The sequence below is a fragment of the Danio aesculapii genome, chromosome 7 (assembly GCF_903798145.1).
Source record: "Danio aesculapii chromosome 7, fDanAes4.1, whole genome shotgun sequence".
In the NCBI taxonomy this organism is placed as follows: domain Eukaryota; kingdom Metazoa; phylum Chordata; class Actinopteri; order Cypriniformes; family Danionidae; genus Danio; species Danio aesculapii.
Genome location: NC_079441.1, coordinates 72,660,538 through 72,685,537, shown reverse-complemented (window position 1 = coordinate 72,685,537; position 25,000 = coordinate 72,660,538). Strand labels below are relative to the sequence as shown.

The 25,000-nt window shown below is 39.8% G+C and overlaps 1 protein-coding gene across 1 annotated transcript in view; it reads right to left on the bottom strand.

Moving 5' to 3' along the window:
* Nucleotides 1-25,000, bottom strand: part of LOC130232525 (adhesion G protein-coupled receptor L3-like) — a 242,469-nt gene that overhangs the window by 54,285 nt on the left and 163,184 nt on the right. The window contains 3 exon segments of the mRNA XM_056462477.1: nt 7,013-7,189; nt 12,864-13,069; nt 14,317-14,439. Coding sequence (XP_056318452.1) covers nt 7,013-7,189; nt 12,864-13,069; nt 14,317-14,439 — 506 coding nt within the window.

The following is a 25,000-nucleotide window of genomic DNA, read 5'->3' as shown; positions in this document are numbered from 1 at the left end:
GTGTCTAATATAAAAATGCATATCTTTATTCTATTTTTCTTTTTTCCCTATTAGTTGCCGATTATTTGAGGCACTTTGGTCCACTCTTTGTATTACGCTGCCTGACTGCCTGCCTGGGTTTCAACCATGGTAGTAACGAACTGAACACAGAAACTGGACGTGCATCGCAGAGCTGATGCAAATACAACAAATACAGCCATTTAAGTTGTATTTTTCTTTTGTTAGAAGCTTTATGTCCAAAAGGGGGTATATTTATGTCAAAAAGGGGGCGTGTTTATGTCTAAAAGGAGCGTGTTTATGTCTAAAAGGGGGCGTCTTTATGTCCAAAAGGGGGCATATTTATTCTAAAAGGGGGGTGTTTATGTCTAAAAGGGACGTCTTTATGTCCAAAAGGGGGCATATTTATGTCAAAAAGGCGGGTGTTTTATGTCCAAAGGGGCGTGTTTATGTCTAAAAGGGGCGTGTTTATGTCTAAAAGGGGGGCATATTTATTCTAAAAGGGGGGTGTTTATGTCTAAAAGGGGCATGTTTATGTCTAAAAGGGACGTCTTTATGTCCAAAAGGGGGCATATTTATTCTAAAAGGGGGGTGTTTATGTCTAAAAGGGACGTCTTTATGTCCAAAAGGGGGCATATTTATGTCCAAAAGGGGGGTGTTGATGTCAAAAAGGGGAGTGTTTATGTCTAAAAGGGGCGTGTTTATGTCTAAAAAGGGGCGTCTTATGTCCAAAAGGGAACGTGTTCATTTCTAAAAGAGTGTGTGTTTATGTCTAAAAGGGGGGCGTGTCTCTCGCGGCAGTGGGCGTGTCTTCATCTGCTCTGCACACTGACCTCTTCTTCCTGACGTGCCTCACACAGTGTAAATGAAATCGAAGTGTAAATGAGATTTTATTTAAAGCAGCAGGACCTGAAGGAGGCCTGTGGTTTTCCCTTCCCTCTTGCTAATCAAAGCGTCTGTCAGTGATCTACTCCTCTGGAGACCACTGCGCCAGCTCATTGTTTCATCCGTCAAAATTCCTTTCTTCCCCCTCATTTTTCACTCTTTCACTCCTGTCGATTGTTCTGGCTCTCTCCAGGTAAAAAGCCCGAACTTCGGCTCTGAATGGAAAATGTAAATGAAGCTTTTAGTCTAAATGCGGCAGACTGAGGCTGCGTCCCACTGCGACCCGACGCCTGCCAAACGGAGAGAAAATAAAATAAAAAAATCCCTCGCTCGACCACAACAACAGTCAGACGCAAACAGCAGACTTCAATAGAGAAACGGCAAAACAAAAACTGCAGAACTGCTCTAATAAGTGAGTAATATTATTAGCCCCCTTAAGCAATATTAGTTTTGGATTGTCTATAAACAAACCACTGTTATGACAATGACTAGTTTCAAGTTAACAGTGATATACATATATAGCTGAAAAGTTAGTCAGATATATATGTCTAAAAGGAGGCAACTTTATGTCCAAAAGGGGGCTTATTTATGTCTAAATGTGGGCGTGTTTATGTCTAAATGTGGGCGTGTTTATGTCTAAAAAGGGGCGTGTTTATGTCTAAAAGGAGGAGTCTTTGTCCTAATGGTTGTATGTTTATGTCTAAAAAGGGGCATGTTTATGTCCAAAAGGGGGCGTGTTTATGTCCAAATGTGGGCGTGTTTATGTCTAAATGTGGGAGTGTTTATGTCTAAAAAGGGATGTGTTTATGTCTAAAAGGAGGCGTCTTTGTCCTAATGGGTGTATGTTTATGTCTAAAAAGGGGCATGTTTATGTCCAAAAGGGGGCGTGTTTATGTCTAAATGTGGGCGTGTCTATGTTTAAAAAGGGGCGTGTTTATGTCTAAATGTGGGCGTGTTTATGTCTAATAGGAAGCGTGTTTGTGTCCAAAAGGGGGTGTGTTTACTTCTATAAAGGTGTGTCTTTATGTCCAAATGGGGGCATATTTACATCTAAAAGGAGGGGTCTTAGCCCAAATGAGGGTGTGCTTATTTCTAAAAGGAGGCATCTTTATGTCCAAAAGGAGGCGTGTTTATGTTTAAATGTGGGTGTGTTTATGTCTAAAAGGGGGCGTGTTTATGTCTAAAAGGAGGCGTCTTTGTCCTAATAGGGGTATGTTTATGTCTAAAAAGGGCGTGTTTATGTCCAAACGTGGGCATGTTTATTTCTAAAAGGGGGCATCTTTATGTCCAAAAGGGGGCGTGTTTATGTCAAAATGTGGGCATGTGTTTATGTCTAATAGGAAGCGTGTTTATGTCTAAAAGGGGGCGTGTTTATGTCTAAAAGGAGGCGTCTTTGTCCTAATAGGGGTATGTTTATGTCAAAAAAGGGGCATGTTTATGCCCAAAAGGGGGCATGTTTATTTCTAAACGGGGGCATCTTTATGTCCAAAAGGGGGCGTGTTTATGTCTAAATGTGGGAGTGTTTATGTCTAATAGGAAGCGTGTTTGTGTCCAAAAGGGGGTGTGTTTACTTCTATAAGGGTGTGTCTTTGTGTCCAAATGGGGGCATATTTACGTCTAAAAGGAGGGGTCTTTGCCCAAATGAGGGTGTGCTTATTTCTAAAAGGGGGCATCTTTATGTCCAAAAGGGGGCATGTTTATGTCTAAAAGGGGGCGTGTTTATGTCTAAAAGGAGGCGTCTTTGTCCTAATGGGGGTATGTTAATGTCTAAAAAGGGGCGTGTTTATGTCCAAGAGTGGGCATGTTTATTTCAAAAAGGGGGCATCTTTATGTCCAAAAGTGGGTGTGTTTGTCAAAATGTGGGCGTGTTTATGTCTAATAGGAAGTGAGTTTGTGTCCAAAAGGGGGTGTGTTTACGTCTGTAAGGGTGTGTCTTTATGTTCAAATGGGGGCGTATTTATGTCTAAAAGGAGGCGTCTTTGCCCATATGGGGGTGTGTTTTTTTTTTCTAAAAGGGGGCATCTTTATGTCTAAAAGAGCTTGTGTTTCTGTCTAAATGTGGGCGTGTTTGTCTAAAAGGTAGTGTGTGTCTCCCCCTGCAGTGGGCGTTTCTCAACCTGTCACTTGTAAAATCACTTGTGTGAGAATATAAATTTATATAATCTAGTTTCAAATTAACAGTGGTATACATTATATATATATATATATATATATATATATATATATATATATATATATATATATATATATATATATATAGCTGAAAAGTTATATTCTTTGTTTTTTAATGATTTTTTCATTCAAAACTCTAGCTAGGGTGTGAGAGACATTAAAACCTCTTGCTTCCTGTGCACTGGCTGAGCCAAAGTGATGCAAATGCTAAAGGCAGCGTCCCAACGACTGTGCCTTTGTCTTTGGGTGATGCTTTGAAGCTGATCAGGACAGGTGAAACCTCAGGATCTATTCAAGACCCTAAAACAAGATTTTCAACCAAAACTAGCCCCATTTTCTATACACTGCCCCTCCTAAAAATATAAGATAGACAGGACAGCTCTGTCTCAAATCAGAGTCATTTTGGAGATCTTCTTGAAGACGCTGTTTGACTGCAGACTAACCAATAATCTGCAGATACGAGTCTCCTGGACTGGCTTCTCATCATTTGCCATTCAACACTTGGCTAATTACTCTAGTTAACCTAGTTAATATAGTAATATCTAGTCAAATAGTTTTCTTTAACATAGTTATACAGTATAGTTGTTCCTCTGCTCTAATAAGTGACCGTTCTGAAAGTAACGCATATCAGAAACTCACAAAAACTCAGCAAGCCTTGTGTCAGAAGAAGAAGTACACTGGCCTTTAAACACACACACACACACACACACGCACACGCACGCGCACGCGCACACGCACACGCACATGCACACGCACACACACACACACACGCACACACACAAAATGAATAAAAAAAGCAACAGAAAGAACGCAGTCTTCAAAAATACACCCGTGTGTGTGTGTGTGTGTGTGTTTGTTCAGCGTGTATGAAGTGGCGCAGCTGGGAACGGTGGTTGATCATGGATCATATGGCGAGATAAAGACCGCCCACCTGCTGATCTCCCACAATGCACCTCACAGCCCGGAGTCATCAACAAACAATAAAGATTCTCCGCAGAGATCTGCTCCACATCCACCTGCCTCAAACACACACACACACACACACACACACACACCGCACGTCTGTCTGCTCGTTTCTCACTCATAAACACATTCAGTTCACTTTCTCTTACAGCAGACTGATGGATTTCACCAACACCACCACAAAAAAAGAAGATCTCTTCTAAAAGCAAACACTTTAATGAGTGTTTTTCAGTGTGTTGCTTTTAGTCCAAATATCTACACACTCTTAAATCAAGAAGCGTTTTCAGGACAATCAAAACATGTTGTGCTCCATTATACACCCAGAACAATAAGGCGCAAGACCACCAGCTATTTTCAGACCAGTACTGTTCACGTTTTGCTCCACGTCATTTAAATAGCAAATCCATTTGCACCACTTTGTGGACTCATGGGTGTGCTGGTCTAAAAAGGAGGTGTGTTAAGGCGCGTTGCTATTTTGAGGAGCTGAAATAGACCGACCATTGACCAACTAAAAGCTGCTCTAAAGTCCAGCAGAGCGTGTTAGTTATGTGCCTATGCAGGTCCTAAAGCTTACACACTGCTGAACACACACAGGATGATCAGCAACACACAAATATCTTTACAGATGAAAACAATTAAAGGATTAAAATGATCCAGAAATGATGATTTCCTACATCAATATAAACAGCACTGCCTCCATGCCTTCTTCACCTCGGGGGGCTTTTTCAGTTCATTCATGATAATCTGCATCTGTATAATGTGATTATTATCAGCAGTATTATTGATTATCTGCATATTTATATTCGTTTTAATAAACACAAGTGTAGATTTATCCACCTGTGGGGTTTTGGAGACGTCTACATCACCATATGGGCATCAGAACAGGACGTGTGTTTGGATATAACTCAGTGTTTTGACCACACTTCATTATTATTGTTCATTTATTCCTTGCTGGAGATTAGAGCTGAATTTAGAAATAGTTTAGACACAAATCTGTGTGCTTAACAGAGGAAATTAAATATGAAGGCTAATGGATGTGTTCAGTGGAGTGAGTTTCCACCAAAGTAAAGGAGTAAAGTAAAGGAGTAAAGTAAAGAGTTAAAGTAAAGAGGCTGAATGGAGGAGCCCTTAATGCTTTTGCATCATGCGCTTTAGACTTTGTGCTTTAGGTTGTCAAAATAGAGCCCATTGTCTTATTTATGGAAATAATAATTAAGAAATGAGTGAGTTTTTCCTTAAAACAAGCAAAATAATCTGGTGTAGCTTGTTTTAAGGAAAAACTCACTTAATTTTTAATCATTATTTCTGACACAATATTTGTTGCTCATCTTGAAAATGCTTCTTGATTTAGTAATTTTTAGATATGTGCAGTGTGTGTGTGAATGTGTTTAGATAATTGGGGGAGTTCGTAATGTGCATAAACACTGCGATGTGTAAATATTGCACCTAAAAATCATTACATAAACATTCGCATTCATGTCAGCAGAGCAGACGGAGAAACCGTGACTGTAAAGATGGAGTCGGATGTTTCTTTGTGAGGTTTATTCATAAACTAATTTCGAGAGGATCACGTGCTTATGATTGATCACAGCCGGTCTCGTATTAAGCTAATCAGTATCATCCAATCATATGAGCCATAAGCTACTATAAATAACCACAGTCTTCAGTCCACTTTATCTTCGTTTGGAAGAAACCCCCCTTCCTCCCCGTTCTCCTCCTTTACCATAGATCGGGCGGCATGGAGGCCCTGTGGTTAGCACTGTTTGCCCCACAGCAAGAACACTGCCAGCCCTGGTCCTGCCAGGTCGGTAGGCGTTTCTGTGAGGAGTTTGTATGTTCTCCCCTATGTCCGCGTGGGTTTTCCCCGGTTTCCTCCCACCATCCAAAGATATACATCATGCATGACAATCAAGCATTTGTCTAGCCCCCTTTTTTCCTCACGTGTTCCCTTAGCTACTGCAGAAGTTTTGAGATCCACCGAGCTCACGCTCCCCTCTCGCTCTGTGAACAGGAGGAAGCCCCGGGCTCGAGGATCCCTTGAGCTCTGGCCTCTCTCCTGGGACAGCATGCCAAACAAGCCTTTGATGGATCATCAGCTAAGTGTGAACTCTTGAATTGTAGTGTTTCTACGTTGACGTTCACATGAGTTTTTGTCTTGTTTCTATTCCAAATATCTTGAATTGGGTGGCACGGTGGCTCAGTGGTTAGCACTGTGGCCTCACAGCAAGAAGGTCGCTGGTTCGAGTCCCAGCTGGGCCAGTTGGTGTTTCTGTGTGGAGTTTGGATGTTCTCCTCATGTAGGCGTGGGTTTCCTCCAGGTGCTCCGGTTTCCCCCACAGTCCAAACACATGTGCTATAGGGGAATTGATGAACTAAATTGGCCATAGTGTATGAGTGTGAATGAGTGTGTATGGGTGTTTCCCAGTACTGGGTTGCGGCTGGAATCCGATGTGTAAAACATATGCTGGAATAGTTGGTGGTTCATTCCGCTGTGGTGACCCCTGATAAATAAGGGACTAAGCCGAAGGAAAATGAGAGAATATCTAAAATTTCAAGGAAAAACTCACTTAATTTTGACTCCATAATTCTGAAATCAAGACAATATTTGCTGATTGTCTAGAAAATGCTTCTTGATTTAATAACTTTCAGATATCTGGACTATAAACAGGACTGTTTTTGCAGTGTGTGAATGTGTATAGATAATTGGGGGAGTTCATAATGTGCATAAACATTGCGATGCGTAAAATATTGCACCGTGAAATCATGTAAACATTTGCATTCATATCAGCAGAGCACTTGGATAAACCGTGCCTGTAAAGATGGAGTCAGATAGGGTTTGACTTCCTGTTAGGACTACTGGAGTAATGGGACACATTACGGTTCCGTCACTGACCTCCCAATCACAAAGATACTGAGAAGAGCTAATGTTTGCAGAGCACAGGGCAAAACAGAGAAATGCAAATGACTGATCCTGCCTAGCGTGCAGTGTTTCTACCTTGACGTCCACGTGAGCCATTAACACAGCGAAGTTGGTGAGGTGTGTGCACGAGCAGGTGGTGTGTGTCCGGTTGGTCCCGAGTAGCCGGCAGTCCTGCGTGGACCAGAAACCCGTCATACTGCGCTTCGAGTAGCTCCAGAACGAACAGTTGGGGTTGAAATTCTCCTCTGACTGCTGGAGAACGAACAACACACACACACACACACGCACACACACGCACACACACACACACACACACACACACACACACACACACACACACACACACACACACACACACACACACACATACTGCGTCAGAGAGCAAATCAGAAAAACACACATTAATGCTCTCATACAGCGACGGCGCATTACATTTATCAAATACGACAGTGAAGACTGCTAAAATATTCTGAATGATTTATAGATCAAACAAAATGGCGTTCTTTTGAATGCAACATCCATCAGAATATTGATCAAGTGAAATGCATTGCAGTTTCCTCAAAATGATGAAGCCGTTCAACACTGACAATAACCAACAATGATTATTGATCATCAAATCCGCATATTTGGGTGATTTCTGAATGCAGTAATGATGATAACAATCAAATCTTTGCCAATCATCACGAATCACTTCAATTATTTATTCCTTATATTGTTATTTCCTAATCTGAAAACAAACTCAACGTTTCCAATGCGCTCAAACAACGATCAATCACAATGCACCAAATACAGTGTGATAAATGGTCAAACTGCAAAATATATGGTTAAGCATGGTTGTTGTTAGAAGGGATACAGCTGTGGCATCAAGTTTTATTATTTATTCAATTCCCCATATGTAAAAACAGTAATTATACAAAGTATTATTCATATTACTTAATAAATGACCTATTAATTGAATTTTATTAACATCTACCCTCACCTCATCCATAAACTCAACCCTTACAGTAATGTAAAAACAGTAATTATATTGATTATTATTTAAATTATTTATTAATTTACCCCATTAATTGTACTTTATTAACGTCTACCCTACCCCAACCATCACAGTAATGTAAAAACAGTAATTATATCAATTATTATTCATATTATTTATTAATTTACCCCATTAATTGTATTTTATTAACATCTACCCGACCCCAACCATCACAGTAATGTAAAAACAGTAGTTATATCAATTATTATTCATATTACTTATTAATTTACCCCATTAATTGTATTTTATTAACATCTATCCCGACCCCAACCCTCACAGTAATGTAAAAACAGCAATTATATCAATTATTATTCATATTATTTATTAAATTACCCCATTAAGTTGTAGTTTATTAACATCTACCCCTACCCCAACCTTAAACCCAACCCTCACAGTAATGTAAAAACAGTAATTATATCAATTATTATTCATATTATTTATTAAATTATCTCATTAACCTTTTAAGGCCCAAGGTGCTTTTTTACAAGCATTTTTTATTTCTCTTTGCTATTTTGGCTTATTGGAACCTAATTAGAATAAAAACCTAAGCATCATCTTTTGATACGATGTACTTTTAGAGAAAAATGATGTCCATATATGTGAATTCTTGGTCTGAATTTACAAAAAACACTTTTCCCGGACTGTTTTTTATGCATATTTAACTTGCTTTGACTATCAGAGAGTAAAAACACATTTTCCCCCATTTTGGACAGTTAAAAATAGGGTTTGGGACTTTTTAATTGCTGCAAAACAGTTGCAGCATGACACTGTATGTCTGCAACAAAATATAAAACATTCAAAGTATTTTCAATAATTATTATTTAAATTAATTATTAATTTACCCCATTAATTACATTATATTAATGTCAAACCCTACTTCAACCTTAAACCCAACTATTTAAATTAATTATTAATTTACCCCATTAATTACATTATATTAATGTCAAACCCTACTTCAACCTTAAACCCAACAATCACAGCAATGTAAAAACAGTCATTACACAGAGTATTATTCATATTACTTAATTAATTACACATTAATTACATTTTATTACCGTCTACCTCTACCAAGCCTAAACCCAACCACCCCAGTAATGTAAAAACAGTAATTATATTGATTATTATTTATTTTATTTAATTAATTACTATATATAACTACTATATATATAATTAATTATTATATATATATTATATATATAATATATAATTATAATTAATTACTATATTTAACTATATTTAATTCATTATTTATATTATTTAATTTAATTAATATATTATTTAATTAACCCTAACCCTAACCCTAACCCATTAATTGTATTTTATTAACGTCTACCCCTACCCCAACCATCACAGTAATGTAAAAACAGTAATTATATCAATTATTATTTATATGATATTATTTATTAATTAACCCCATTAATTGTATTTTATTAATGGCTATCCCTACTCCAACCCTAAAACCAACCCTCACAGTAATGTAAAAACAGTAAATATACAAAGCATTATTCATACTATTTAACAAATTACCCATTAATTGCATTTAATTAATGTCTACCCCAACCCTAACCATAAAGGCAATCCTCACAGTAATGCAGAAACAGTAAATATATTGATAATTTTTCATATTATTTATTAAATGACCCATTAATTGTATTTTATTAACATCTATCCCCACCCCAATCATCACAGTAATGTAAAAACAGTAATTATATCGATTATTATTCATATTACTTATTAAATTACTCATTAAATTGTATTGTATTACACTGTAAAAAATGCAGGGTTCCACACAATCCATTCATGTTGTCCCAACACAAATCGATTAAGTTAACACTTTTTACAAATTTATGTGGATTGAACATAAAAAATTAAGTCCCAATGAAATCTCAAGAATTGTGTTGTTTCATCTTATTTTAATTAAGTAGTTTAAACTAAAAGTAAAAAATATATATTTTTTGAGTGTAAGGCCTACCTGCAGCTCAACCCCAAACCCAAACCTTAAAGTAATGCAAAAGTAATGCAAAAATATAACTTATTGTACAGTGTCACACAAACAATGCCATATTGATGTGCATAACCACAGCTGTATCCCTTCTATACTTTACCATTTAGCATTGAGATTAAGTGGCCAGATTTAATCTATTGGACATGGTAAAGTTGCATCTGTCAAATAATTGATATGTTGTATAAAATTTGTGGGAGGAAAAAAAAAAAAAAGGTAACTGCATAATATTTATTTCCTTACACCAATTTCACCAGTGGTATTTGGCGCATGACATGCATTAATTTCCGGACTCTGAACACGGCTGGATTTATCTCATAAATAAATCATCACTCGCAGTAAGACGAGGTTAACCCATGAGAGAAACGCTCCTTATTTCTCAGTCTGCTCAGAAATGTTCAAAGACAGGCAGGATTGAGAGAAACAGGACGCGTCTTCATTATTATGGTGTTGAGCTCACTGATCCTCAAATTACACTAAACTAGATGAGGTCATCAGACGCAGAGAGGATGGAGATTTTAATATCACAAAGTCATTTAAACACACACACATGCACACACACACACGCACACACACACACATACACACACACACACACACACAATATCTGACATTATACCAAATGTTGGGTGAAAATCTCTGGAATTGAATGGGATTTGGGGGAAATGTCAATGGAGTTCTATGGAGTCAAGGGATGAACGTGTGGAATTATACAGAATTTGTGGAAATGTTTCACATTCTAGGGAATGGGGGGGTTTGGAATTCTATAAAATTTGGGTGGGGGGACCTGTGGTATACATAGTTTATAGTTAATATCTATTGGTCAGTAGAATTCTACTGGAATTTGAAGGGAATCACAGTAATTCTAGTATATTTGGGAGAAGTTGGTCTTTGGAATTCTATATTGTTTGAGGGGAGAGGGGGCAGTAGAGTTGGTTGGAATTTTAGGTGGAGGAGTTTATGGGATTCATTGGGGAATCTATGAAATTCTATGGTCTTCTATGGAGTTTGGAGGGAGGAGATCTATGGAATTCTATGGGATTTTGGGGTGGCAATCTAAGGTTGTGGATTAATGGAATTCTATGGAATTTGGTGGAGGGGTGTCTATGGGACTTATAAAACAATGAATGACAATATAGGGCCATGGATTAATGGAATTCAATGGAATTTATAGGAATTCTATGGAATTTGGGTGAAGGGGATCAATGGAAGTCAATGGAATACTATGGTATTTGCAGGGAAGCGGTCTATGGAATTCTATGGGATTTGGTGGAGGGTGTTTATGGAATTGTATTGAATTCTGGCAACAATGTGAAGCTGTGGATTAATGAAATTTTCTGGAATTTGGTGGAGGAGGGTGTCTATTGAATTGATGGAACTATGGGTGACAATATAGGGCAGTGAATTAATGGAATTTAATGGAATTCTATTGAATTTGGGGGAGGGGGGGTTAATGAAATTCTATAGACTTTGATGGAGGGGTGTCTATGGAATTCTATGGTATTCCATGGCATTTGGAGGAAGGGGGGGGGGGGGGTCTATGGAATTCTTTTAAATTCATGGTGACAATCTAAAGCTGTGTATTAATGGATTTCTATTGGATTCAGTAAAGGGGGTCTCTAAGGAATTCTATATAAATTATAGTGACAATACAGACCAGTGAATTAATGGAATTCTATGCCAATCTATGGAATTATATGGTATTTAGAGGGAGGGGGTCTATGTAATTCTATGGAATTTGGGGGGAGGGGTTATGAGGAATTCTACTGAACTTGAGGTGACAAAATATGGTGGGGAATTAATGCTAATTCTATGGAATTTGGTGCAAGGGGAATTCAATGTAATTCTAATGTATTTGGAGGGAGGAGATCTATGGAATTCAATGGAATTTGGAATGACAATCTAAAGTTGTGGATTAATGGAATACTAAAGGATTTGGTGGGGGGGTGTCTATGAAATTCTAAGGAACTTGCAGTGATAATATAGGGCAGAGAATTAATGGAGGTCTATGAAATTTGGGGTTCTATTGAATTCAATGGTATTTGAGGAGATCTTCTTTGTTTGGAGAGACTGAGTGTTTTGAATCCTGTGCTAATTGAGGGAAAGGAGTTCAATGGAATTCAATGGAATTCAATGGGATATGGCCTTTGGAATTTTGTGGAACTTGGGGTGACAATCTGTTATGGTAAATCAACTGAGTTCTATAGAATTTTGGATGGGGGGTCTTTAACTTTCTATGGTCATTTGGGAGTTGCAGGGCAGGATCTTTATTGAGAATTTGGGTTGACAATACACAGAGTTCCACAGAATAGGATTGAAAAATCTATAGAAATCACTCTCAGTAATACGTGTTAAAATGGGCAGCAAACAGTTAAAGATTATTCCTGGTGGCTGAGAGCGTAATGAAATTAGCCAAAATCTACAGTAAACAGACACACGGGGTGGCAGAACGTGCAGAGCTCTGGCTGCTAGGATTCTGTGCAAATCTGTGGAGTTTATGTGTGGTGTGCTGATTCCCCTCACTGGTGAACTTCCACCCACATACACACACACACATGCATGCACGCAGCCAAATCAAGTTCCCCGGTCTTTCAACCTGTCTAATCACCGCTGGAGGCAGAGTTTCTGTGTGTGTGTGTAATTCTTTGGATGCGTTTCAATAATGTGCTCGGAGAAAAATAATTCAGGCATAAACGCTGGTGGTGTGACTGAGGAACTCACCATTAAAGAGACCATTTATTCATCACCTCTTCATCCGAGTAACCCAACCATTCCCACACACACACACACACATATATACAGTCCAGCGGGATTAAAGAATGCCAGGAATGTCCATTGACAAAGGACTTTTCATTTATGCAGCGCTAAGCACATGCAGTATGGCTCCGTACCTGAATATGTCGCACTGTGAATATGACGGGGTCCGACAGGTAGACTTTATTACTGTCTTTGTTGATGGCCGCCGTTATAATGGGAGAGTTGACGATGACAGAGTAGTTGGTGTTTAACGTCTCGCTGCTGAACTTCATGCTGGCGTTTTCAGTGGACAGGTATGAGCCCAGATGCTTATACAGGACGAACGCCATGCGGATCTCACCTGAGAGAGAGAGAGAGAGATTTTAATTCTGTTTTGCTATGAAGAGCATCACATTATATATAAAAAAACAGTTGCAGCTTCCAGTTCATGTGGTCGATATTGTCCTTATTAAGGTAATATTAAAAGCCAATATTGCTCCTCAATGAAAAAGTAATTGTTTTTTCAGCCTGAGAGATTGAAGAGGAGCTCGACTGGAGATCAGGCACCTGCTAAAGCCTTTACAAGCCAAAAGCGACAGAGTAACAAAGCAAAACTCGTTAAAATCTGCCGCTGAACATGTCCTGATGCGCTTGTGCTGCTCGTTTCTTTAGAGTTCACTAAAAAAGACTTCATTAGCACATCATAGAGCGCGCAGACACCGTCTCAAGCTGATCGAAGCCCTGCTTTAGTCGTTATATTACAGGAAAGGAGCAATGAGGCGAAATAATTTGAGCTTTGATTAGATGGGATTCAGCAGATCACGTAATGAATGCATAACACCCATAATGCTTTGTTCCTCTCGGCGACGTTTACTGGAAGTCACAAAGGTTTTTGAGTGAGGGAGAGGAAAAAAATGTAACCGCAGAGTCGATTTGATTCAGCGTTTATTGAAATGTCATTAGCGCTTGACTGCCTTCTTTTGTCAGAGCTACGGTTTTGCTCATTATTTTTGCATCTCACTTGCTTTTTTTAGTGTGTGTGCGTGCGTGCGTGTGTGTGTGCGTGTGTGTGTGTGTGCGTGCGTGCGTGTATGTGAAAAATATCAAATAACTCCCCCCGCAGAGTCTAGGATTACCAACTTACAACACAAAACTATTTCCCTGATTCCTGTTGACTGGGGTTTCTGTAGCCAGTAGGAAAACCTCTGATGAAAGAAACTAGTTCATAAAACTGTTGAGGATCCACACTTATTGGCCTTTTATTGCTTTCTGGCAACTAAAATGTTGGAATTTCTGAGATATTCAGAGTCAAACAATAGAAGTGGCATTAGTGTCCAGTGTTATTCGGTATCACTGATTCATTTATTCATTTAATTTGATTAAATGTTTAAATTTTCTGTTGATTTTTAGCTAGGTTTAGGTATTTGAATGTGTAGTCCTTCACATGTGGTCAAAATACAGTATGAAAACTATTAATTGATTAAATTTACAGAAGAGGTACAATATCATGATATATATCATTATGATTAACATAATGACATGAGGATTTTGCCCTAGTTGTAAGAATAACCCTGTTACTGTAGCATGTGATTGTCTGTGTGCTCGTACCATTTCTGCCGTGCTGTTTGAGAGTGTTTGCTGACAGGTGGATGGCGTTGCCTTGACCTCCACTCTGTGGAAACTTCAGATCGGGGAGATTTCCATCTGTGCTCATCCTCGCCACCTCCAGCTCTGAACAAACACACACACACACACACACACACAGAGAGTTAATAGAATAATCCTGCAGTCCTTAACAGAGCTCAAATATATAATAGAGGTGCTTTCAGATGACAAATCGATAGTATAATGAAAGTGAATGAGGACAGGAGAACTAGAGAATGAAAATCTCTCATGTGCTTTGTCTGAGGAATACATCAACATTTAATCCTCAATTCCCTGAAAATCCTGACATTCACCCAAGGTCATGACGCTCATGAACAAACCCCCCCATTTATATTCTTCTGAGAACTTGTTAGATTACAAAATCAGTCTGAATAAGTTGTTCAAATGTGTCCTGCTCCAAAACTGATTAGTGCATTGGATGTGTGTCTAGACCTTCCTACCCACTGATACAGCCACCCACCCTTCCATCAATCTATTCACCTATATACACAACCACATATGTACCTATTTTTATACCTACATACCTAAACAACCACCAACCCAGCTTTCCATCTAACTACCTGACAATCCAACCACCATTCCAACTTATCTTATCTACCCAGATACCTAACAAGCCAATCCACCCACCAACCTGCCACTTAAAAATAACTACCCACCTCCCTATCCACCAACCCACATGCAGATCAACTCACCCAAACTACTCACCTTGGTCTAATCTAATCTATCTACCTACCATACTGTAACCTATCTAACCATCACTCCCAGTTATTTACTAACCCACTAGTCTAGCCACCAATTTACCAACCGACCCTACTCACCAAAATTACTCAACTTAGTCTCAACTTAATCTACATACCTACCATACTCTTAACCATGACCATAGCCTGACATGCACCTACCCACCAATTTAAATACCTACCCACACCCCTACCTGACAATCCATCCACCTACCTACCAACCCCTCTACCAAGCTACTGACCCACCAAACTTACCAAGCAATTCCATCCACCCACTTACCAGCAAGACCACTTAAAGCTACCTATCCACACATCTATCTATCAACCCACATACCTGCTGACCAAACTTACCTTACCAACCAACCTACCCACCCTACTGCCAAAACAATTTAGTTACCAACCCCATAAATCCACCCGCCTAACCAGCTGCTCAACAACCCACCGAGCTAACTAACTCTCATCTAGCTACCTACCCACCCAGACTCATTGCCTAATGTCCAGCTATCTACCCAACCACTAACTGACCTACTTACCAAGCCAGTTTACCCGATTGACTATTCCCCTACCCCCATCCCACCTAGCCAACAAACCCACCCTCCTGCTTATCTAATCTAGCTACCTATTCAATTATCGACTTTCCTGCTTACAAAACTACATTGCTACCAACCACTGATCTACCTACCAAACCACCCACCTACCCACCTAACCACCCACCAACCACCCCAACCACACATCTATAATTTATAACCCCTTTAAAGCATTCTACAGTAAGCTAAATGCTACACCTGCTAAGCATTTATCATGCAAACATTGAATACCCTCATCAATCCCTCTTGCTCAATCCCCGCCCATTCCCCCTGGTCAAGCCAACCCAACCCCCCTCCCCCCCCGCTCTTCACTTTGTGATCATAACAGTCCGTCCGTTCACGCATTCCTCCTCCCTCCCCTCCAACCCCCCTGTAAGGGTCTGTGCATGGGCCTGGCACTGACATATGGTGCAGTAGCACTTTAGGGCATCCAGAGTGCAAATCCCAGCTCGAGGACTTTTCCTGTCCCTTCCCCCTCTCTCTCTCCCACTTTGCTTCCAGTCTGAAATCCAGTCCTATCTACTTAATAAAGGCAGAAAAATAAATTTTGTATTGAAGTTTAATTATTATTGCCGTCTCCATAGGACATCCGCATGTATTTTACATACATTAAACTGTATGTTTTGATTGTAGTTATGCGTATTTGAATGTCCGAAACCAAAAATAAATGTTATTTGTTTGAAAGCACGAATACATTGTGATTTATGACCTCTATCTGTGTCTCAGTGCGCCGTCAGAATTTAATTTTAACAGTTCATGGTGTGCGCTCTGAACGTTCTGATCACACCAGTGTGATCGTATACTTCAGGGACCAGCCAAGGCTGATCCCACCAGTGTGATCGTATACTTCAGGGACCAGCCATGGCTGATCACAACGGTGTGATCGTATACTTCAGGGACCAGCCGAGACTGATCACACCGGTGTGATCGTATACTTCAGGGACCAGCTATGGCTGATCACACCGGTGTGATCGTATACTTCAGGGACCAGCCATGGCTGATCACACCGGTGTGATCGTATACTTCAGGGACCAGCCAAGGCTGATCACACCGGTGTGATCGTATACTTCAGGGACCAGCCATGGCTGATCACACCGGTGTGATCGTATACTTCAGGGACCAGCCATGGCTGATCCCACCAGTGTGATCGTATACTTCAGGGACCAGCCATGGCTGATCACACCGGTGTGATCGTATACTTCAGGGACCAGCCATGGCTGATCCCACCAGTGTGATCGTATACTTCAGGGACCAGCTATGGCTGATCACACCAGTGTGATCGTATACTTCAGGGACCAGCTATGGCTGATCACACCGGTGTGATCGTATACTTCAGGGACCAGCCAAGGCTGATTACACCGGTGTGATCGTATACTTCAGGGACCAGCTATGGCTGATCACACCGGTGTGATCGTATACTTCAGGCACCAGCCAAGGCTGATCACACCGGTGTGATCGTATACTTCAGGGATCAGCCATGGCTGATCACACTCGTGTGATCGTATACTTCAGTGACCAGCCATGGCTGATCACACCGGTGTGATCGTATACTTCAGGGACCAGACATGGCTGATTACACCGGTGTGATCGTATACTTCAGGGACCAGCCCAGGCTGATCACAACGGTGTGATCGTATACTTCAGGGACCAGCCGAGACTGATCACACCGGTGTGATCGTATACTTCAGGGACCAGCCAAGACTGATCACACCAGTGTGATCGTATACTTCAGGGACCAGCTATGGCTGATTACACCGGTGTGATCGTATACTTCAGGCACCAGCCATGGCTGATCACACCAGTGTGATCGTATACTTCAGGGACCAGCTATGGCTGATCACACCGGTGTGATCGTATACTTCAGGGACCAGCCAAGACTGATCACACCAGTGTGATCGTATGTGTGAAAGTACTAACTGACTTTGCAGCACATTGTAAAAGATCTGAAAGGTTGTTTTGTTGTTTGTAAAACACCTCAGCCGTCAGTCCACCATCACAGTGCTTCAGTATTATTATTCTATTAATATTATTATAGCTATTATTCTTCTATTATTAATGGTAACACTTTATTTCGATGGTCTATTTGAGTATTAGTAGACTGTCTGCTTAATATCTGTTGATATGCTCCTTCAACAGACATTTAACTGACTATAAAAAACTTTGCAAGTACATGTCAACTTACACCAACCCTAACCTAACAGTCTACTTATAATCTAATGAGAATTAGCTGCTATGTAACTTAAATTCACCAAATGGACCATCAAAATGGCGCTCCCAAAAGGCCGTCTCACCCACATTGCGTTTCCTCATCATCTTCGAGGAGCAACTCATTAATAGAGAAGAAAAAACCCCATCGTAGCTTCTCCCAATGCATCAAACTATACTTCTTTGAGCAATATTTGGTACCAGTTTATCATTAAGTGATAATTGTGTTCCCTTTTGTTTCTCGCTGAACGGAAATGTTGCTTTATTCGCAAATATTTCAAGCAATATTCCAGTGTTGTGCATGAATCTAATTCGCATCTGTGTGCTATCGATTCATCTGACGCATTGCGAAATGCATAAATGCATGACATCCATCTTGCAAAGATATGTGAAATCACAGATTTGCATACTCGAGTCTGCAGTTACAAAATAAAGCAGAAAGAAACACTCGCTGTGAGATTCAGAGTATGAACACAGCAGATCTTCAGCAACAACAGACGCAATCCTGGCCATTCAGAAACAGCCCTCCACTAAAATCCCACAGCATTTACACAAAACACTTATCACCACCAAATTAACATTAACATTCCCAGCGGCTTTCCACCGCTGCAGGTATTTGCACCGACAGGACAAAAGCAGAGCGATAACGAGCCGTGGGCGACTGAAGCTTGCAGGAAATACTTTTCATTCTTCCAGCGATTGCAGAGAAAAAGGCTTAAAACTGGCAAACAGCGGGCCGAGACGCTGCTGTGCCTCCAGAGAAATCAAAAGCCGGTTTAAATAACACGTTAATCACCCGAAATCTGCTCACCAGATTATGAGTGTGAGGACAGACACTCCAACAAACAAACACACACACACACGCTTGCCTTCAGAAATAGAGGAATCTGCATACAAAGGAGCGTCGGTTCTTTAAAGCGCATTATATTAAAGCCGAGGAGGAGGAGGAGGAGGATAACAAGCACTTCAGGGTGAGTTGGCACGAGATGAGCATCCATTCCCGCACACAAACAGCCTTTTATTTCCCCAAACAACTGTGTCATCAACACTAGCATCAGATGGCAGCGCCGCTAATCTGCTCTCCAGTCTCCACATGGCGCAGCGTTGGCGCTCGCTGTCGCCTTAAAGGGAGAGTTTGCACACAAATCCACACGCTGTCCTTGTTCTTCATTCAGTCGTTCATTCTCCTTCGGCTTAGTCCCTTATTTGTCAGAGGTCGCCACAGTGGAATGAACCGCCAACTATTAAAGCATATGTTTTATGCAGCGGATGCCATCCAGCCGCAAGTACTGGGAAACACCCATGCACACTCATTCACTCATACACCAATTAAGTTCATCATTTCTGTGTGGAGTTGGCATGTTCTCTCCATGTTGATGTGGGTTTCCTCTGGGTGCTCCGGCTTCCCCCACAGTCCAAACACATGCGCTATAGGGGAATTGATCAACTAAATTGGTGATAGTGTATTAGTGTGTGTGTGAATGAGTGTGTATGGGTGTTTCACAGTGTTGGAATGGCATCCGCCATGTAAAACATATGCTGTAATAGTTGGCGGTTCATTCCCCTGTGGTGACCCCCTGATAAATAAGTGACTAAGCCGAAGAAAAATGAATGAGTTAACATGAACTAACAACGAACAACTGTATTTCCATTAACTAACATTAGCAAAGATGAATACATACCATAATAACTGTATTGTTTATTATTTGTTCATGTTAGTAAATTCATTAACTAATATTAACTATTACAACCTTATTGTAAAGAGTTAGCGATATTTCCTTCTGTTTTTAAGAGAAATAGTGATGGGTTGTTCTTGAATGATTCGTTCATTTTGAACGAATCTTTTATGTGACTCGAGAACGATGAGTCCTCTCAGTGAGTGAATAGTTCATTTGCTCATGCGCACAGTTGTGCAGGTGGAGCAGGAGATTAGTTCCTTTTTTCGAGTCCTCAATCGGGTTTGAGTCGTTCGTTCATCACATGAAAGGCCGAAGCCAATCATATGCATTTAGAGCCAGACTAAGATTTGATTCGTTCATTTCTCGAGTCCTCGGGTTTGATTCGTTTGTTTATCACATGAAAGGCACTTAGAGCCAGAAAAAGATTTGATTCGTTCATTTCTCGAGTCCTCGGTTTGAGTCGTTCGTTCATCACATGACAGACCGAAGCCAATCATATGCATTTAGAGCCTGAAAAAGATTTGATTCGTTCATTTCTCGAGTCCTCGGATTGAGTCGTTCGTTCATCACGTGATAGACAGAAGCCAATAAGCATTTAGAGCCAGAATAAGATTTGATTCATTTATCTCTCGAGTCCTCGGTTTGAGTTGTTCGTTCATCACATCACAGACAGAAGCCAATAAGCATTTAGAGCCAGAATAAGATTTGATTCGTTCATTTCTCGAGTCCTCGGATTGAGTCGTTCGTTCATCACGTGACAGACAGAAGCCAATAAGCATTTAGAGCCAGAATAAGATTTGATTCGTTCATTTCTTGAGTCCTCGGTTTGAGTCGTTCGTTCATTACGTGACAGACAGAAGCCAATCATATGCATTTAGAGCCAGAATAAGATTTGATTTGTTCATTTCTTGAGTCCTCGGTTTGATTCGTTCGTTCACCATGTGACAGACAGAAGCCAATCATATTCATTTAGAGCTAGAATAAGATTTGATTCTTTCATTTCTCGAGTCCTCGGTTTGAGTCGTTCGTTCATTACGTGACAGACAGAAGGCAATAAGCATTTAGAGCTGGAAAAAGATTTGATTCGTTCATTTCTCGAGTCATCGGTTTGAGTCGTTCGTTCATTACGTGACAGACAGAAGCCAATCATATGCATTTAGAGCCAGAAAAAGATTTGATTCGTTCATTTCTTAAGTCCTCAGTTTGAGTCATTCGTTCATCACATGAAAGACAGAAGCCAATCATATGCATTTAGAGCCAGAATAAGATTCGATTCGTTCATTTCTCGAATCCTCGGTTTGAATCGTTCGTTCACCACGTGACAGACAGAAGCCAATTATATGCATTTAGAGCTGGAATAAGATTTGATTCGTTTATCTCTCGAGTCCTAGATTTGAGTTGTTCGTTCATCACATCACAGACAGAAGCCAATAAGCATTTAGTGCTAGAAAAAGATTTGATTCATTCATTTCTCGAGTCCTCGGGTTTGAGTCATCTCTCTTTACATGCTGTCACGTGTTGATCGAATGACTCAAAAACTCGAAGACTCGAAAGATGAACTAATCATGGCTCCTTTCGGCTCAGACTCTGAGCTTTGGTTAAGCTTATATGAGACTGTCAGCGTGATGTGAACGAACCACTCAAAATTAAAGAGCTGACAGAAGAGCTGAGCTGACATAATCATAGACAAAAGACCAATCACTGATTACTATCTCCTTCTTACAGCAGTATAGTTCTGACTTGTTTATAGTTTGATCAACGTTTGGTGTAATTGTAGATAAGTCTGAAAGCAACTACTAACATTTTAATAATATTTTAGGCAAATTGGACGAAATGACTCACTCAAAAATGATTCGTTCACCTCGCTGAACAAGACTCAAAGCTCCGAGTCAGTAAAATGATCCGAACTTCCCATCACTAAAGAGAAACAGCAATGACAAAACAATAACAAATAGTCTTTCTGTAATCTAAGATGAAAAAACCACACGGATGAGACTGACTGCATGTAAAGCAGCGACTCTGTGTATGTTCCACCGAAGACAGACTATAATATGGGTCTGAAATGACAGGAGAGTGCATAAAAGACTGCGATTTCAATTTGAGCTGATCTATTCCTTTAAGCGAAGGCTGATTTTCATCTCTGCCGCCCCACGGGCCAAACAAACCCTATACCGCCGCAAACCAACCCCATCAAACTGGGCCTGGAGGTCTGCTAAAGGTGTCAGCGGCTGCAGATTCATCACTGCGCAGCACACACACACACACACACATAAAACCAGCCTCATAAAAGCCGATCTTCAGCAGGGACTCACAGTGCAGCTCCACAGCCCTTAATATGAGGATAAAGAGCACAGCAGACAGTGTAAATCCTGCTTCATTCATTCCCAAAACGCCAGAGTCTCCACTGAGAGCTGCATTCAGGAGACTCCTGTAAATCCAGGACTTCAGGAAGAGGAGAAGAGTCCGTCACACACACACACACACACACACACACACACACACACACACAGACAGACAGATGCTCTGACACTTTCTGTGGGTTTACACACTCTCACATCTTCGGTCTTTCTCTTTACACGTGCGCATTACAGACACAAATCCTGTGTTTTCTGTCGGGACACCCTGCAAGTGACAACATTTCTGAGAAACGAAAGGCAATCTCCTTTCATTTTCTCAGATTTCTCACTGACTGCAGCGGCGACTGCGTTTCAAAGCTCTTATGTTGGTTATAAAATAAATAAATCTGGAAATTAGGGATGATAGAAATATTAAAATGATGCTGTATATGCTGCTTCCTCTTAATAAAACATTAATAAATAATACACACTTGCTTCATTCATTCATTCTCCTTCGGCTTAGTCTCTTATTTAACAGAGGTCGCCACCGCGGAATGAACCGCCAACTATTCCAGCATATGTTTTATACGGTAGATGCCCTTCCAGCTGCAACCCAGTACTGGGAAACACCCATACACACTCATTCACAAACACACACTCATACACTACGACCAACTTAGTTCATAGTGCATGTGTTTGGACTGGAGCACCCGGAGGAAACCCACGCCAACACGAGGAGAACATGCCGAGACTCGAACCAGCGACCTTCTTTCTGTGAGGTCACAGTGTTAACCATTGAGCCACCGTGCCGCCTCACTTTATATATCCATTGTAATACATAAGAAATATAAACACCAAAAATAAAGTGTCTAATATATGAGCAATATAAAATAGCAGGAAAACATATGCTGTTATATTATTACAAATATTAACGACCAAACTATCATTATAATAATACTTTCTGTAATTTATGCGAAACATAAATGACAATGATCAACATTTTTGATATAATTAATAAGAAATATAATACAAAAATCAAAAACGTTAATCAATTTATGACCTTGATCAAACTACTATTCGTTTCTTTTATTCGTTGATTGTCCTTTGGCTCAGTCTCTTTATTCATCAGGTGTCACCACAGCGAATGCTCTTCCAGCTGCAACCCTATACTGGGAAACACCCATACACTCTCACATTCGCCAGTTGAGTTCATTAATTCCACTATTGACCATTTCAATGTGGTCATGTCATTGGCCCATGAACATTTCCTGCTTGTTATCAAACTATTCCATAACTGTAACAAGAGGCGATTTAATCAGAACTTAATGTTAAAACAGCTAGCATAACATTATTTATTAATATGTGGCTCTTTTTTGATTCTCTGAAGCTCTAGAAATTATAAAAATGTAAAACAGGAAATACATGGGAACCACTGTTTTTGTTTACATCCCTCAAAATGGTCTATAGCGCATGTGTCTGGACTGTGGGGGAAACCGGAGCACCCGGAGGAAACCCACGCCAACATGGGGGGAACATGCAAACTCCACACAGAAATGCCAACTGACCCTGCTGAGACTTAAACCAGCGACCTTCTTGATGTGAGGCCACAGTGCTAACCACTGAGCCACTGTGTCGCCCACAACTATTATTTTCTATAATTAATTTAAAATAATTTTACATGAAAATTCAATGCATAATGTTCATAAATATACTGTACTTTAATTTCTGGAATATATTTATATGACAACACGCATGATTACGTCTCATATGATTTACAGAAATAAATAAATAAATAAATAAATAAATAAATAAATAAATACATAAATAATGTGCAATACAAGTGACTAGATAATCAATAAATACAACTTTCCGTAATGTGTAACGATATAAACAACAATAATCAAGAAGAAGCTGTACTTTTCTATAATATTTGAAAATATAAACGCATAAAAAATGCATAAATTCAATTTATTTGTGTTAAACATGAAAGAAAATCTAATAAATATTTTCATTTATTTGCATTTGACACACATATCATTCATTCATTCATTCATTCATTCATTCATTCATTCATTCGTTCGTTCATTCATTCATTCATTCATTCATTCATTCATTCGTTCATTCATTCATTCATTCATTCATTCATTTTCTTTTCAGCTTTGTCCCTTTATTAATCTGGGGTCGCCACAGCGGAATGAAACATCCATACACACTCATACACTACGGACAATTTAACCTACCCAATTCACCTGTCCCGCATGTGTTTGGACTGTGGGGGAAACCGGAGCACCCGGAGGAAACCCATATGAACGCAGGGAGAACATGCAAACTCCATACAGAAATGCCAACTGACCCAGCTGAGGCTCAAACCAGTGACCTTCTTGCTGTGCGGGGACAGTGCTAACCACTGAGCCACTGTGTTGCCAACATGTATTATTTTCTATAATTAATTTAAAATAATTTTACATGAAAATTCAATGCATAATGTTCATAGATATACTGTACTTTAATTTCTGAAATATATATGTTTACTTTTCTATAATTTACAGAAATAGATAAATCAATAAATAATGTGCAATACAAGTGACTAGATAATTAATAAATACAACTTACTGTAATGTGTAACGATATAAACAACAATAATCAAGAAGAAGCTGTACTTTTCTATAATATTTGAAAATATAAATGCATAAATTTAATTTATTTGTGTTAAACATGAAAGAAAATCTAATAAATATTTTCATTTATTTGCATTTGACACACATATCATTCATTCGTTCGTTCGTTCGTTCATTCGTTCATTCATTCATTCATTCATTCATTCATTCATTCATTCATTTATTCATTTTCTTTTCAGCTTAGTCCCTTTATTGATCCAGGGTCGCCACAGCGGAATGACATCCATACACACTCATACACTACGGACAATTGAACCTACCCAATTCACCTGTCCTGCATGTCTTTTGACTGTGGGGGAAACCGGAGCACCCGGAGGAAACCCATATGAACGCAGGGAGAACATGCAAACTCCACACAGAAATGCCGACTCACCCAGCCAAGGCTCGAACCAGCGACCTTCTTGC